Here is a 17326-nt window from a genome sequence, read left to right as displayed (position 1 = left end):
AAGACGAAAACTACTTCAAACATACGTGTCAACTGTCTCTCTGATCAATTCCACTTCAAAAGCATGTATCTGTTAACTGCGTTTAAAGTTCAAACAGTCTTCCAAAAACATCATAATTAAAATGTTTTACCTCTGAATACAAGAGGGAAAAACAATCTTACGACACGTTGCATACAGGCCTCCACACTTGAAACCAGGAAACCCTCAAAGATAATCACAAATCTGCCTCTGCAGAGACCTGAAACATTGACCACTATCAGACTGAGAGAATCAGCCTTTTCTACAGAAGAATACCAATAGTACCAGAACAGAAATCAAAGTATTCGAGTCATCTCTGTCGGGACTACTGCTAGATGTATACTTTGATGCAGAGATGCCAAACCATGTATGAGAAACAAACTCGTTTTTGACCTATAATCTATAAACTCAATGTATTCAAGGCAAGGCAAGTTTATTTATATAGCACCTTTCAACACAAGGCAATTCGAAGTGCTTTACAAAAATGGAAGACATTAAGAAACATATTATAAAATGGCCTTTAAAAAAACTCATTTAAAAGCAAAGATAATAAAACATGAATAACAAAAGATACATAAAAAAAAGTAACAGTAATCAAGAACATAAAGTCTACTGCACCAGGCCATCTCTTCATACTCGTTTCAACATTAAGAGACTGTGTGCATCACCATCCTAACACTAAGCTGAGTAAAACGTCACAAGATGCAGTGAACAACCACATCCAATGTTACTTCATATTCATACAGCGATGGGATTTCCAGTCAGAGGAAATACAATACCACAATCCTGACAGGTGGTAGACAGACATGATAGACACGTGATGTTCTTTTTAATAATATTTTTATACATTTTAGGGCATAACAATCAGCGTTGCCCTTTTCAAATAATACATTTAGATACATTTGATATCATTTTGTAGGTTTGTGTTCTTTTTTACGTATGCCTTTTTAGTCTTTCAGCTGATATCCAGTCACACCAGTAGATTTATAACTTTGGTCCTGGTTAATATTCATATTGAACCTTATATTGATCCCAATAGGAGGAATCCTCTGACTTTTTAACTGGCTCCTACATTTCAATGTATTCAATACTTTTGTTCATAAACATACAAAAACGTTTGACATTCCCTTAAACCTCAGCTGCACTTTGGTTTAGTGCTATGTAGCAAATGTCAGTATTCTAACATGTTGTATCTTTAAAAAGCATATAGAAGTGTGATTGCTGGACAGCTTCACCCCTGCCTTGATTCTAAGCAGACTATAATGCACATCTAAACACACATTTTGCCTTGGCATGCCTCAGGAAGTGGTGATGAAACAACAAAGGTAGAGAAAGCAGAAGTATGTCTAGCACAGAACAGACTTTCAGACTGACACTGAACATTACACCCAGACTGGCATATGTGAGGTAAGAAAACATCAAGATTGAACTGTAAAAGATAATAAGAAAGTGTTAGGTTGTTGTTGTTGTTGGAATGCACTTATTGTAAGTCGCTTTGGATAAAAGCGTCAGCTAAATGCAATGTAATGTAATGTAATGTAAAGTTAAATGTTGATAACAAAAACAAAGGTTTGTTGCACTATTAAAACAATATTTAAATTACAAGCCAGACCTAATTGTAAAACATTCAGAATTAGAAGGAATCAGTTGGAATAAGTATAAAGTAATATTTGAGACTATTCTTGTGTTTGGAACGTAATTTATCGAATATAATGTGAGTCACTTGTAATCATCCGTGACTTTAACTATACTGTAGCTTTGGTGGAAAACATTTTTTTACCTTGAGATACATGGCCGCAGAAATATGTTTTTGTTTCTTCTCTGGGAAACCATTTCTTACTTATCCGAGTAGTAATAATCTGGGTTTTTGTCCTCTGTCTGGAGTGATGGCTGCAGAGTAACTCTAAAATCAATTCATCGCTTCAAATGCTTAAAATAATGTTTATTGGTGTTTGACTACATACAGCTGCAATGAGATTTAACATCCATCAAGATCAAGCTATATAAATTAAAGTCTCATTTAAATTCAATATTATTCACCATTATAATTAAATGTATCCCTGACCTAATTCTAATTCTAGCTTACATTGCAAATATAGTGCATGTGATTGAAACTACTGTGTTATCAAGAAAGATAGATACAAAAACAACAGCTTCTGAACCTGAGAGGTTTCACAAGGCTTGGCTCAGTGGCACATCTGTACGTTTATGTGTGGGCACAATGACGGAAAAACAGATTCACTTTGAAATCAAATCAAACCATTTCCTCCACAGCGGCAGCAGCAATAGCATGACAAGCAACTGCTCGTTCGTTGCGGTGAACCGCCTGATGCCATATCTGGAGCTGACCATCTACATCCCCATCTTCATCGTTGGTCTGTTTCTCAACGTTGCAGCGCTTTTAGTGTTCTGCGTCTTCTTGCGGAAATGGACCGAGTCAACTATCCACATGACCAGCTTGGCTCTGATGGACCTGCTCCTCCTCTTCCCCCTTCCCTTCAAAATGCACGCCGCCACCCACCGCTGGCGCGCTGACCTTCAACCTCTCTGCTCGGTTTTGGAAAGCCTGTATTTTGTTGGGATTTACGGCAGCATCTACACCATCATGTGTATAGCTTTGGACCGTTGGGTGGCTATCTGTCACCCTTACAAGGCCAAAGTATTGCGTTCACCCAAATTGGCTCTGGGGACCAGCGTGGGGGTCTGGGTGCTGGTGCTGGCAACCCTCTCCCCCAACATCTATCGCTTCAGGGAGGCCGGGCAGACGTCTGACTTCCAATGCTTCCACCGCTTTTTAAAGAAAGGATGGAGCCCTCTGGTGATCATCTGCCTGCAGGTGTTTGGGTTCCTGTTGCCTGCCCTGGTGGTGGTTTACTGCTCGGTTAAGACCATCTGGGTGCTTCAGAAGTCGGGCGAGCACAGCCCCCAGAGCCGAGCCTGTGTGAAGATCATCTACAGCAGTCTAAGTGCCTTCCTGCTGCCCTTCACCCCCAGCCACCTCGGTATCCTGCTGCAGTTCCTGGTAAGAGAAACTCGGAGCTCATTTTGTATAAACTGAACTCAAAAGTGAAGCAGCTTTAACAAGATAATAGATAAAAGTGAAAACAATCTCACCTCAAGTAGCTGTTCACGAACTCTCTAAGTTTGCCTGGTCTGGTTAAAGATATAACAAACCAGTGGACCTGCGGTTATATTATTTGATCATTCTTAACACATATCATACGTAACTTTTTTTATTTTAGTGTCAAACATGGCGTCTGTGGCCATTTCACATCATCAAAAAAGACTAAATAAAGCCTGTATAAAGTCATAACATATCCTTGAGTAGAGACAAACCAATCACTGGCGTTGACCCGGCAGTCTGATGAAGAGATCATCTTCAAACACACTGATAAGAAAATGTTACACCTTTAGTGTTTTTTAAAGATTCGATCATGTATTATACTTTATATTTTAAAGGCCCTTCTATGGAAACGCATTAGAGAAAAAAAAGTATCTATACATTTTTGTGCAAATTTCTATGTATACTGTCTTTGATGTTATCAAATTAACATTATGCTGAAGCTATTATTTATTTTATTTATTTGTATTATCAAAGATTTTACCCCCTTGTCTCTATTAACCTGATAATATGTTGCATTTTGCTGCATGTACCTTTACATTTCTTAACAAATAATCTGAGGGGAATTTCTTGATGTTTGTTTTAACTTGTGATGTGTCATTTTGTAAAGCACTTTGAGCTGCATGTGTTGTATGAAATGTGCTATCTAAATAAAGCTGTATTATTATTATTATTATTATTATTATTATTAAAGGCAAGGCAAGGCAAGGCAAGGCAAGGCAAGGCAAGGCAAGGCAAGGCAAGGCAAGTTAAGTTTATTTATATAGCACTTTTCAACACAAGGCAATTCAAAGTGCTTTTAAAAAAATGAAAGACATTAAGAAAATGGCATTTAAAATCAGTCATTAAAAATAAAAGTTAATAAAATAAACACAAAAAGAAAGAAAGAATACATGGATAAAAGTTACAGTGCAGTCTAAGATATGAATAGTCCAATTAAAAGCAGCGACAAAAAGAAAAGTCTTCAGCCTGGATTTAAAAGTAGTAAGAGTTGCAGCGGACCTGCAGGTTTCTGGGAGTTTGTTCCAGATATTTGGAGCATAATAACTGAACGCTGCTTTACCATGTTTAGTTCTGACTAAATGACTGATTAAAGCACAAATTCAATGAAGTCAGGATGGTTAACCAATATTTTATTTTTTGTGACACTTCCCATGATTCCAGGTACACCAAGGAATAATTCAAGACTGCGGCAACCAGACCAGGATCAGCCTGTTTTTACAGACAGCCTTGTGTCTGTCCAACGTCACCTGCTGCCTGGACGCTCTGTGTTACTACTTCATCGCTCATGAGGTGAGGAGCCCCAAACACAGCTTCAGGAGATCAATGATCAACCAAAGAAGAGCCACCGTAAGCACTTCAGAGTTCTGACAGCAATTTAATTGAAATGTGAATATTAGTTGTCAAAGGACGGCTGGTGGTGAATAGGAAACCTGACTTAATGAGTGATAGGCAAAAACAGGGGACTGAAACTGAAAGAGAGCATGTATTGTATTGTTTTTAGTGGCTAAGTGTGTCAGTAGTAACGAGTAACAGGTCAAAATGCAATCTCAATTTGTGCTTGAGAGTAAGGGGTAAACGATGGAGTAGTGATGAATGAGTTGGTCCAATGACAGGAAGCACAAAGACGCCCGTATAGCCTCAGAGAGCTCTGTGGGCGGCAAAAATATCACCTTTCTTCTCAAATGATTTATTCGCGGGTTTGTCATCCATCCTGCGCACTTAGCCTAAGTGCGCAGTTTCTAAGTCTTAGAAACTGATGTGTGGTCTGATGGAAATATAAAGCTGTCAAACGGGCCACCAGCTGCTCACCGCACAGCTCTGCAGTCTATGAAGTTAAAAAGGCGCTCTACTGCAGATACACCAATTTGGTTTACTAGTCAAAACAGTCAGTAAATGTGTTACTTCTTCAAACACATAACTAATTATAATAACAATCATCATGAGGCTTTATTTATCCCTCATATATGAAATGCGGAACAACCTAAAAGTCAACTTTATAATGAGGTCAATAATTAAAAAGGAAGGTAGTGAATACAAAAATGACTTACATATTGATTGAAATATGATTTCAAATGTTCCCTTACTTGGTAAATGAATAAATCAACACAGCAACCAGTAGAGATCTGAAAACACACAAATTAAATTGATTATTATCAATTTTTCAAATATATTGTTGTATTATATTTTTATAAACTCAAACACATTTTTGTTTACTATTTTAATAATTGTTTTTTTATTAGTTTGGTCCCCTGAACATTGTGCATTTCAAGAAAAATGACTGATGACCTGATGCTTATTGACAATGATGTGTTCTGCTTGAATGATTTAAAAATGTATCTGTACAGAGATTATACTTAACATATTTTCAATAACTGATCCGAATGAGGAAGTAAATTGAAAGCTCTGGTTGAACGTTTTGGGAAATCAAACTGTCTGACAGGGTGAGTAATCAACTTCCTTTGACTCGCAACAAATGCTATTACAAATGACAAAAGTAATTTTATTTTGAGTTCTTTGTTGGAATTCTTTTACGATGTAGCTTTAAATGTGCAATATAATTGACATTGTTAAAAGTCCTGTGTGTACTAAGACTTTCAATAAGATTGTTTGATATTAATATGCTTAGTAGAGGATATTTGGTTTTATGTAAATATTGTCAAAGCTAAACCCAAATGTAAAGTTGCACATGCATTATCTGCCGTACACGCTCTGCCTTATTTCGCTCATGTTGAACAGAGTACTCTTGTGGTAACAGTGGAAGGTGTTCATAGGTTTCAATAAGGGCTTAACTGTATTTAGAAGCAGCTTTAAATGTTATTGACTATAACCAGTCGGCCATGATTGTATTTACTTGCATTACTTGTCTCAATACCTTCATTTTGCACAAGCGTACTGTGTTGAGTTTCAATGTTATTTGTTTGAGCTCAGTAAAAATGAATTTCAGTTTTCCTTTGGAGTTTTCTTTTGAAAGTGAAATTGTTTGTTCATAAAGCTCTTAACATTTTTCATCAGTTTTTTTCTGTTTTCTGTGCAAATGGTCTACAAACTAGAATCGGCTAAAATAAAACAAAGATGATGTAAACATTGTACAGTAATACTTATCAGAACAAAGACCTACACATTGAAAAAGTTGATTTCTAGTATACGACACATGGACCACTAAAAAGAGTTCCAGAAATAAATGCTTTCCCATCAAAGTGACACTGTTTTTGAAACCAAAGCTTCCTCTTTTAAAGAGAAATAAAGCAACCCACGGGAGTTTCATCTCGTGATATGTGTCACATCATAACAATGACGCTGCAGCTATGTTGTATAGGAAAATCACAAGCAACCCATTATGTGTGCAGCTTTCTCAGATTAATGATGTGGAAGAGGTGTTAAACTCGAAATGAAAAAACTCGAAAGTCAAAAATAAGTTTGATCATTTATTTTAAAGCAGCAAGATATCAGAAGTTATATTGACTGTACAATAAAGGAAGGTAATCTAGGACGATGAAATATGAGCACAAATCACAGGTTTCTCTCAAAGGAGACTTTTCTGCTCCAGGTTGTACATTAAATAGACACCCCAAATCTTTTTCAATCGGGACAAATTAACATTGTAGAGATTTTTTGTCACGATAGGAGTGTTTGGGGACTGGCAAAGCTAAAGACAACGTGCAAAATCCAAGTAAAGAGGAAGAGCGAGACAACATGAGTTAAGCCTTTGATATCATCTATTCTACAGTAAGTGATCTAACTAAAAAGCATTCTTCTTAAATATTTCTTATATCCTTATAACCAAGCATAGTGCAGACTTTGGTTCCTTCTGTCCTTCTAAAGCACTGCTACTGAATACAGTCTAGAGCCATTATATCCAAGGAGTAGGAAAGTGCGATACCAAAGGAAATGACAAGACAAACCATAAAGAAATAATTCACGAAACAAGTCGATTTTAGATAAAAATCTATGCATGTAACAATAGGTCATCCAGATGAAAATAAATGTACAGTTTATATTGCTTAGGAACAATTACCCTTATATACACACCATTCATTAATGATACGAACAAGCAAAGAAAAGTCTTAACTACATGAGGTATATGCCATTTTCTGACATTCAAAACAAAAAAAGAACAAATTAACATGAGTGCACTGGGTGAGCGCTTTCAAGCATCTTGACGGACGCCTACGGTGCAATAGGTTAGAAAAAATACAAAAAAAGGACAAAACAACATTTCAATTAAATAAAAGTTTGCGGATGCAAGTGTAACTAACTGACACACTAACAGTGACATTGACAACAGATATATCCAAACACATTCGTAACTTCATTCAAATAAACTGGCTGAATAAAAAAAGACATTTCACATGAACATGGAAGAGCATTTCCAACTTGAGACAAAAAAAATAAAAATATAACTCAAAGTAAAATTGTTGGACAAACACTTGCTCTTAAAGTGCAGTTAAAATCCTAAATAATTTAAGAGGTATGGTTTGAAATTGGCTTCAGAGTTGGGTGGCTGTGATTTCCGCTTTAGATTTAGAACCTGTCACAGATGACGGTCTCAACCACAAAAGTGTTCTCGAAGTGACGGATGCGATGGCAGGTCTTTGTCTCGCGCCTGTCAATACCTGCAAGAGAAAAGAAGACACATTTAGAAAATCTCTTCAGTAGCAGAGGCTTGCTGGGTTTCCTATTTGTTCATTTGAATAAGCAGCGGTAATCCCCACATAAATATCCATATATGTACTCAGGGGAAGTTTAATGCATCACACCAATCAAAGGCGCCAACGACAGGAGATCTCAGAAGCGCATCACTACCTCCTCCGTAGTGTGTGGATGTGTCCACTGCAGTAGCAGTGACTCACACAGCAGGAAGTTCCCAGGCTGGGCCCACACACACGCAAACACATATACACACGCGCACACACTGACTGACTATCAGGCTGCCAGGCTATTAGAGGAGGGTATTAAAAAGCAGACCCAATATCTGCGTGTTTACCAGGAAGCCCTTATTTGGCTCTGGTTACATTTTATTACATGCATGGTCACATGACTCAACTTCTCACAAACGTTGGTGTGAAGTAGACTGATGATTGGCGGAAGTGATCCATCAACAACTATTTAGCATATCATATTGCCTGTTGAGCTGCAATGATTAATTGACGAAACAAATTCTGGATTAAAAGAGAATGTTGGTTATCTAATAAAAAAATGTATGAATAGAATATTTAAGGTATTTTTCCAAGGAAGAAAAATGGGTTTTAGCCTCTCGATTTTATGCTATATCAAACTGAATATCTATGATGTCTATGATCACCTTTGACTTTGAAGAACAGGGATGGACATTTTCCACAATTTTCTGACATTTTATAGGTCAATTGTGAATAATCTGAATAATCTTTAGTTTCAGTGTTAACTGCTGAGTAGATTGGAAATGGAATTGGATGAGTGCACTTACGTCTGTGTGGGTTGCGGCGTCGGAGGCGGTAGGTTTCTTTGCCGTAGCAGAGTCTGTGGATGAAGGGGCCAAGCTGCCTCATGTTCCTCACCCTCCCTGTAACCATCATCTCCTCCTGGATGATGTATGTCTGAGGAAGGTATGTTCCTCTCTGTTTCAAAGAAAAACAAATGATTAATCTCTAGCAATGCTTTTACAACAGCTTCACCAGAGACAAGAGGTGAGGATGTAATGGGCGCTCACCTTGACGTTGACCAGTAGCTCCCACAGGTTTCGTGGAGGCATCACTAAAGTTGTGTTCAGCTCGGTGATGTAGCATTTGTCCAAAGCAATGTCATGATAAGCTGTGAGGCCCTGAAATCAATAGAACAAAAAGGTTACAATCCGAACGATAATGAGATACTTGAATAGGAAAATATAATGAGAACAAACTAATGGATGTTTCAACCTACCCTGTGAAAGTCGTGGATGATATCGGCGGGGTCACTGCCTCCGAAGTGTGGCACAGGTACACTGATCTGCTCGTAGTTGTCGTCAAGATAGATGCCAACATTCTCCTCGATCTCTTGGCGGCCCCTCATAGGAGCGAACACAGAGTCTTCGTAGACAACCCGGCAGTGGAACAGGCTGTCTTCTGGGATCTGCTAATGGGACGCAACAGAGCTGAGTTAGAATCTGACAGTTACCGTACTTTAAGTTTTTGTATTTTTGTTCATTAAACTTCTGAGCCACGGCGTTCAGGATATGAGGTAAGAAAGGGGAGGTAGAATGAACTGACCTGAGGTATAAAGTAGTAGCGATACACGTAGATAGAAGCCAGCATCAGTCCCGACATGAACACCACCAGGCCAAAGGTGAGGCAGCAGAGGCCAGTTGGAAAAGTCTTCCTCGGCCCAACGGGAAGTATAAGCTTCTCCTGTAAAAAGGAAAGAAAGGAGGTTGATTAGGAGGGCATGATATTTAAAAAAAGGACACAAAGTATTCAAGTAACACAACATGTTTCACCAAAATATGTGCAAAAGGATGCAACTGACATGTGGGGCGTTGCATTTGCATTGCCGTAATGCTGCAGCCAAGAAAAACATATCTTTTATTAAAGCTGCTATGTATGTTTCGACTATGGATGGAGTATCAGCGGAAGTGATGTCCCGCTCACACTGCCATGCTGTTCTGTACAAAGTCAAGTAAATTCTGACAGGAGGTAGTTGCTAAGTCGTCAGTGAGGAGAGGAGATCTGATAGACGTAGGACGGACATGAATGAGGCATGCCAGATGCCCACCCACAGTCTCTCAGTCTCCACTGCTCTCCCTACTACTGTTGCTATGGAGAGCGGAAGCAGGGAGAACAGATTGCACAAGGCTCTGACGAAGATGCTCGCACATGGCCGTCTGGAATTATTATTGGAGGCCTACTTCCACGCTCCATATTTGTTAGTTCCCTAGCACCCTCAGTGGGAGTCAAAGCGAGAAGACTTGCGTTGAGGAGTCCCTCAGCAGAGGCGGACATATTAATAGATCTACACACATTGGCTCTGACGCCTAGCACACTGTCAAAGCCAATCAGAATCCACACAGCTTTTTAGATCATGTCTTATTCTTCTGTCGACGTAACAAACGGGTGGAAAAATGCGTTCGTAGAAGGGAAATTGGAATTCAGTGTTTGTACAGTGTGTATCGGGGGGGGGCAGATTGAATCTGCCCCCCCCCCCCCCCGCCAGATTGAATCCAATTTGAGAAAGATATTTTTGTCATGATGAACTCCTGGGAGGTAGTCCAGAAAGGAGTCTATGAAAAGCTGGACTTATTTTGCAGATCATAAATATATCATTTAGGTTTAACATAAGGAATATTTCCATATTCCCATCATGTGCACAATAAACTACTCTATTTATCTATATATGTATCATTTTTAAAGATGTTTCATTCTGTTCAAAAATAATGGTTACCTGAGCCCCATGTATGGAGATAAGGACTTACAAGGGTGCATGTTCAGCTCCCTTCAAATTGACTCAAATATATTGATTAACTCATCAAGATCCTTAACATAGGATACCAGAATAGCCAAAAGGAAAACAACGAATTTGAACTCCTGACATTTAATGTTGAGAAGTCAATCATGAACAATGTTTATTTCCAACACACATGATCTTTGGTTAGCATTCTCTATCACAGGTTCATGTCCTCTTATGGCGCAACCTGCTGGATTTACGTGGTAAAACACCTTGTGACGTCACTGACTGGTGCAGTGACCGCATCTAACAGCCCTGTTGTTTTCTTATTTCGACAAAAACCGGAGAGAACTGAGGCTGTGTGCAGTCCTGCTGCCTTTACTGAGTAATGAGAAGGCATTTATTTTTCATACTATTATTCACTTTCATTATTTACGCCTGCACGTATGAAACGTTTTGAGTATGGTGTAATTTCCTCTGAAGGCACAATTACAGGACGGCCATCTGCAGTGTGTGCTCGCAGTGTCCAAACAAGATGACGTAATGTCAACATCCCCAAGCAGGGATGACCTGCCATTACAGGTTAGCCCTGTGCCTGTTAAGTAAGATGTTTTATTTTCTGTCAGAAATATTTCCTATGCACCGTGTAGAGCAATATAATAAACTGCAGTACGTGTCGTGATGTTAAACTATTCGGTTGCATTAAAAACAAAACATCACTGCAATGCAATCACGTCTGAACAAAATGGCTTTTGTTTATATAAGCATGTTTGCACTAAAAGATCATACCAGAATAAAAGCAAATCCCATAGAGTGACATGATGATGTATAAACAGACAATAATAATAAAGCTAATAACATACAGGTCAACGTTAAATTAGCACTAATTAAGTACTGGAAGACAAGAAAAATACCACAACACGAAACAATAGAAAAACAAAGTGTGCAAACTCACGTGAGCCTGAGGTATAATGATCTTGTCTCCATCGATCTCTTTGTCGGGCTTCTGCGCCGAAACCGTCTGGAAAGTGATCTTCACCATGTTTGTTTGTTAAAGAGTGTGTGTTCTTTATCTAGTGAGCTGATGATAGTGCGCTGGTTTCCTCCACCGAGCTGGGAAGATTATATAGCGACAGACCAGTTTCGCCCCCGGGGCTCAGTGACCTCAGAAGAGCGTCTTCTCTGACGAACAAGCACTGTGTGGGTCTGAAGGAAAAGCCGCCTCGCCGCTGTCACAATAAGAGTCCAAGTCCGGTACCAATGTCCAAATTTAACTCGGAATGCGCTGTTTAAGGTCTGTTTAGCAAGACAAATAAATACAATTAAACGCTTAAAGCTGTTTAGCATTAAAAAAAAATCTATTGTATCGTTCGTGTATTAATATAAGATTACATCTTGCTCTTATTCTGAAGGCAAGTGCCCAATATGGTAGTGCTTTCCGTATTTTATTTAAAGCTGCATCTCCTGTTCTGTTCTCAACACTTCCATCCGGAAATGTAGGAATGTATCAAACTCTCAGCCAGCTATAAACAATTTCGTTCGCCCGAGGTCACTATAGCTGATCATTATTTATGATAATAATAAATGAGCATCAGCAAAGCATTTAGTGCATATAGCATTTTACCATAAATTACAATGCAGGAACAATATGTGCCTTGACTTGAGTATTTCATTTATATTTTAATAAATAGTATATTTTATAGTACATTATTATACACAAGTAATGTAAAGCAACATGATGAGCATTATGAGCATTAGTATAACCCTTTACCTTTAGTGTAATATTAGTGTATTAGTGCTTTACATACAAGTTAAAACATATATTTAAAAAACTCTAAGCCCAAGTTAAATGTAATGAACACAACTTTGCAATGTCATAGTTAATCATATCATCAGATATATTGATTTCTGCAACTTAAACCCTACACCCAGCAGCCAGGCTCAGCATTGTTGGACCTATAAAGCTATGATAGTGGATCACGGCAGACCAAACGAAATGTACTACAAACTAGAGACATCCACACGTCTATTGTGACTATATGTGGATACCCATGACACAGTGTCGATATGACTCACTGCATACATGAGTTTTAAATAGATGATACGACATAATAAGCTACACTTTGAAGGCTCTATGTACTAATTATACCAGAACATAAATATGTCACTAAATCATCCAAATACAAGGACTCTGTTTTTTTCAGCCAGCACTGTTTTAGGCTTTTGTTCATTTGCAGAGACTCAAGGCTCTTTACACATCTATGTACTTGACAAATGGCTCATATCATCCAATTCACATTAGTTGTTTTTTTAGAGGGAATGGAGCACTTGCCCAGTCCCCATAGGTGAACTGATGGCTCACAATCAAGCATTAAATAGGCTAAGCTGACTAATGATGCAATGTGAGAATTAGCAGATATATGGCCTATATATATTTAAAGGAAGTGCTTTGAATGTTGGTTTTAAAAGGTTACATTTTGAAGTACTAGATAAGTGCCAGTAGATAAGTGCTACAAATAAATGCAGGTGCCAAAAAATATCATTTCTTTTTATTCAAAGACATATCATGACACACAAAAAAATATTGTACATGCCCTAACCTTTTTTTGGGTAAATGACGAAGTGTTGGGTTTTCTTAAATGAAATTCTGAAATAACCTACATATGAAGGACTGACCATATTGTTTTTTCTTTGATTTATAGCAGTCGTTTTCATGCATTCAAGATGCTCTATTATTTCCATAATTTAATTGGTTGTTTCTTATTTGTTTCAGATGTGGATATATATAAAGCTTTTTGTACTCCCTCTCTGGTTGAATTCATATATTTTAAATCTGTATGCAGATTTCAAAGGTGGAAGAAGTACTCATAACTTGTACTTAAGTAAAAGCAGGAATACCACAGTCTAGGAATACCACGAGTAAAAGTCCTGCATTTTAACTCATGTAAAAGTAGAAAAGTCTTAGCGTCAAAATAAACGTAATGATCCAAAAGTAATCATTATGCAGTTTAGGCAATTTTCTAATAATATACATGTTTTGATTAGGATTGTTGATCCATTAAAATGTTTAAAGTGGAGCTTATTTTAATTACTTTGTATAGGATAGCTTGTGGATTTACTCCAGGTGTAACTCAATTCTTAATTTAATTGTTTATTATGTTTCATATCATTAATCACAAACTGCTAAATAACTTGAGTAAATGTTCGTAGCTACTTTTTACACCACTGGTCTGGTAGATTTAGACTAATATCGGGGACAAAAGCCAACATGACTACTGGTGATTGGCGGACATGAGCATTGCGCGCTCTCGATGTGTCTTGCTCTCCACGCCAGTTCCCCCATTCATATGTAAATGAGCAGTCATATATACCAAGCACAAGCCCCCACGGAGCAGCATTTAGGAGCCCAGTCCCTCTGCAAGCTTTGTTGGCTGCTGGGATCGCCCGGCCATCTGTCCCGTTAACGAGCTGTAACGGCTCTCTGGATTACTCACCGACCTCCAGAGGGTTTCTGGCAGCGCCTGGGTTAAACTTTAACAACATGGCCCCCAACCGTAACATCACAAACGATACGGACCGAGGTGATAACTGCACTGGAATCAAATCTGAAAGAAAGGTAAGAGCCGGAGTGAAGATTTGATAACAATATCTGTCTTATCTTGGCTGGTAACTGACAAAGTACGTTAACTTCATTGTCTGTACTGTTTTTGGCAGATGAGGAAACCTCTGGTGGAGAAGAAAAGGAGGGCTCGCATCAATGAAAGTTTACAAGAACTCAGAGTCCTCATGGCGGATTCAGACGTAAGAAACTATGCATATATTTTCAGGCCTGTTATTTGTGTGACGCTAGTGTTTTTCGTCATACAAGTGTGACTTGGTTTAGCTAGCTTGGGTAGCCAGCGCTTGTAACTTACGTTTTGTTTTGTGTCACCCGTTGCAGTTACAATCAAAGATGGAGAATGCCGAAGTGCTGGAGATGACAGTGAAACGGGTGGAGAGCGTCCTCCAAAACCAGGCCCAAGGTAAACATTGTTCAATTTACGTGTAGGCCCATTTAGGAGTAAAGTACGCCATTAAGCAACACTGTGTGATATATATTACTTAACAAAAAAGTATTACGTTAAATTAGCATATTGCAGTCACGTCCTACCCTTGGAGAACAAACTAATTATTGCAAATCGGATCCACAAATTAATTTATAACGTCTAGCACATTCATATTTTTGATTAACTGTGATGCGGCCACAGGTGCGCATCTTCAACCGCTGCTCAGCCAATCACAACAGAGAGTTTTGTTTGTTGCCTGTTTGTTTTGCTAACTTCCTGGCTCACGGTTGTTGTGTCTCATCTTTCCGTAGAAGTGGACGCCGTGAACCGGGAGGCTTGTGAGCGGTTCGCCGCAGGCTACATCCAGTGTATGCACGACGTGCACACTTTTGTGTCCAGCTGCCCAGGGATTGATCCAACAGTTGCCGCAGAGCTGTTGAACCACCTCCTGGAGAGCATGCCCCTGAACGACGAGGACCGCCTCCGCGTGATGATGCCGGACACGATGTCAGAGAGTCCCGGCATTAACAGCAGCACTTGGTCCCTGTCTGAGAGCATGTACTCGGCCCTGGTGTCCCCGGCCCCCTCGACCACCTCCTCTGATGACCTCTGCTCCGACCTGGATGAGACCACCGACTCGGAGCAGAGTCATGTTTCTTCAGAGGAGGAGGCTGACAGCCAGGATGTGTTGAGCTTGCCTGTCATTTGTTACTCCAAGTCAATGTGGAGGCCATGGTAGATCAGTAAAAAAGGAATGGCATGTTCTGCAACACTAGATGTTTTTTTTTGTTAGGATGTTTTGTGTGGTAGAACTCAATAAAACCCTGCTGAGATGACAACTTTGAAACTTGTTGAGGCATCTAAGAAGCTCTTCTTCATTATTGCGGGATTACAATTAAACTAAATTGTATTTAAGGAATAAAGTATGTAATTAAGTCTGAGGTCAGAGACTTGTAGGGTCTTCATTTGGAAGTGTATTGGCCTTGTTGGGCCTGCCTTCAGTGAAGGGGTAAATGTGTATGTAAATATTTACATGTTGAATATGAATCGGCTGTATAGAAGATAGCTTTCCCACTAAAAATGCTTTGTTAGTTGTGTGTAAATTATTTTGTATTTAGCGTGTCTTTTTAACTTTGTATTTATAAATGTCCAATGACTTTTAGTAGGCTACCTCATCTGATTGCCTAAGTTTCAACTTTTCAATAAATATCTTTTTGACAGCTCCATCTTTTGTTTCTTCTTCTAGAAAAATGCCACGTTTTACACTCGAGGATCCCACAATCCACCCACCCACGGCTGTTTGCAAGATATTGGTTATTACTCTGCAATTGTGGGCCATGTGTGCATGTGCACTCCTCTTTCTCTCTTTCCTGTTCTCTCTCTGATCCCTCTGCACATCGTAGGCATTTGTGAGGTGTGGAATTAGTAATCATCTCACTCCTTATATAGGCCTAGTTGAGGAGTTGACAAATGGGTTTTATAACTTCTCTGACTTCAGCTTTTTTGATGTTACAGTTTTAAAATAGCATGGTAACAAATAACTTGCTCAATCATGGAAATAGTCTGTACTTTAAAGACCACTGATGTCATCAGCTTCCCAGTAAACATGCATGCACTATATATGGTGCTTTCATAAAGGGAATACAACTGTGATCCACTGCAAAATAAATCAGTATATGACTTGTAAAGATACAATAACTGATATATACATGTTAATACTTTTCATGCCACCCCGTACTAAGAGCCCTTTGCCTATTCACACACACTTGTGTCTGCACCCTCAGAAGTGACCTCTGTGTTCCTGAGAGTCACAGACACTGTTCTGCCTCCGCTCTGTCAGCTGCTACTACAAATGAATACGAATAGGCTGGAAGTCTTAATCCATTTCTTGTCAGATGGTGTTCCTGTGATGTCCAAGTGTCAGTTCTTACACTTCCTGACCCAAACTGAGAGGGACCTTTGGTGAAATGACAAGAAACAGATTAATACAGAGAGTGTTGAGGGATTAAAGTAGAGCATTTTTCCTACTTAGCATTACATATATCCAGTATTGTAAAGTGAATACTCAAGTGCTGTATCGCCAGTACATCTACCTGACACAGTTATCAGTTACTTTGCAGATTGTTAAAAAAAAATTAAAAAAAGTTGTAATACATTACATTGCAAAAGTATAAATTAGGTTGAATAAGCTCTACCATGACCAGCTGCAATACATGAGCAGTGGCAGAATGCAGAGGTGGGAGAATTACTCAGATTTTATAGTAAACGTAGAAATACCAGAGTGTAGGAATACATTACAAGTAAAAGTCCTTGATTCATAATGTTACTCAAGTAAAAGTACACAAGTATTGGCATCAACATAATACTTTACCAACAGTAAAACTCATTCTGCAGATTGGTCCATTTCACAATAATATATGTTTTGATGCATTAAAGTGTTATCAGAGCTGGTAAAGGTGCAGCTAGTTTGAATGGCTTTGTATACTGCAGGGTAGCTTGTGAATTTACTCCAGGTTTAACTAAAGTCTTTTTTAAGTGTTGATTATATTTAACATCATTAATCCAAATCTGTAAAGTAACTATGGTATTAAATACATGTAGTACAGTACAAGTACATAATTTACCTCTGAATTGTAGTGGGGTAGGCCTAGAAGTAGCCTACCATGGCATGTATAGCATAGCATGGAAATAATCAAAAAAAGTACAAGTATCTAAAAATTGTACTTGAGTAAAAACTACTTAGTAA

At 38.7% G+C, this 17326-nt stretch overlaps 3 protein-coding genes across 3 annotated transcripts; 2 read left to right on the top strand and 1 right to left on the bottom strand.

Annotated features, from left to right (window-relative positions):
• Positions 1–1071: 1071 nt before the first annotated feature.
• On the top strand, positions 1072–6339 carry LOC307020265 (G-protein coupled receptor 55). The gene is made up of 3 exons (XM_079651503.1): positions 1072–1425; positions 2293–3040; positions 4304–6339. Exons 1-3 carry the CDS (start codon positions 1361–1363, stop codon positions 4508–4510), a joined length of 1020 nt encoding a protein of 339 aa, XP_079507629.1. The 5' UTR covers positions 1072–1360; the 3' UTR covers positions 4511–6339.
• Positions 6340–6554: 215 nt separating this feature from the next.
• Positions 6555–11817, bottom strand: itm2cb (integral membrane protein 2Cb). Its single transcript, XM_079647766.1, has 6 exons — positions 11490–11817; positions 9364–9501; positions 9038–9229; positions 8829–8939; positions 8586–8736; positions 6555–7755 (listed from the first exon to the last, which is right to left on the bottom strand). The coding sequence occupies exons 1-6, from the start codon at positions 11574–11576 to the stop codon at positions 7664–7666; spliced, it is 771 nt and encodes a 256-aa protein (XP_079503892.1). The 5' UTR covers positions 11577–11817; the 3' UTR covers positions 6555–7663.
• Positions 11818–12222: 405 nt separating this feature from the next.
• On the top strand, positions 12223–15806 carry hes6 (hes family bHLH transcription factor 6). The gene is made up of 4 exons (XM_079647767.1): positions 12223–14150; positions 14249–14335; positions 14475–14556; positions 14892–15806. The coding sequence occupies exons 1-4, from the start codon at positions 14076–14078 to the stop codon at positions 15317–15319; spliced, it is 672 nt and encodes a 223-aa protein (XP_079503893.1). The 5' UTR covers positions 12223–14075; the 3' UTR covers positions 15320–15806.
• Positions 15807–17326: the final 1520 nt, after the last annotated feature.

Source organism: Notothenia rossii (assembly GCF_949606895.1).
Source record: "Notothenia rossii genome assembly, chromosome: 9".
Classification (NCBI taxonomy): Eukaryota; Metazoa; Chordata; class Actinopteri; order Perciformes; family Nototheniidae; genus Notothenia; species Notothenia rossii.
The sequence above is the reverse complement of the archived record's forward strand: the minus strand, read 5'-3'. Positions and strand labels throughout refer to the sequence as shown.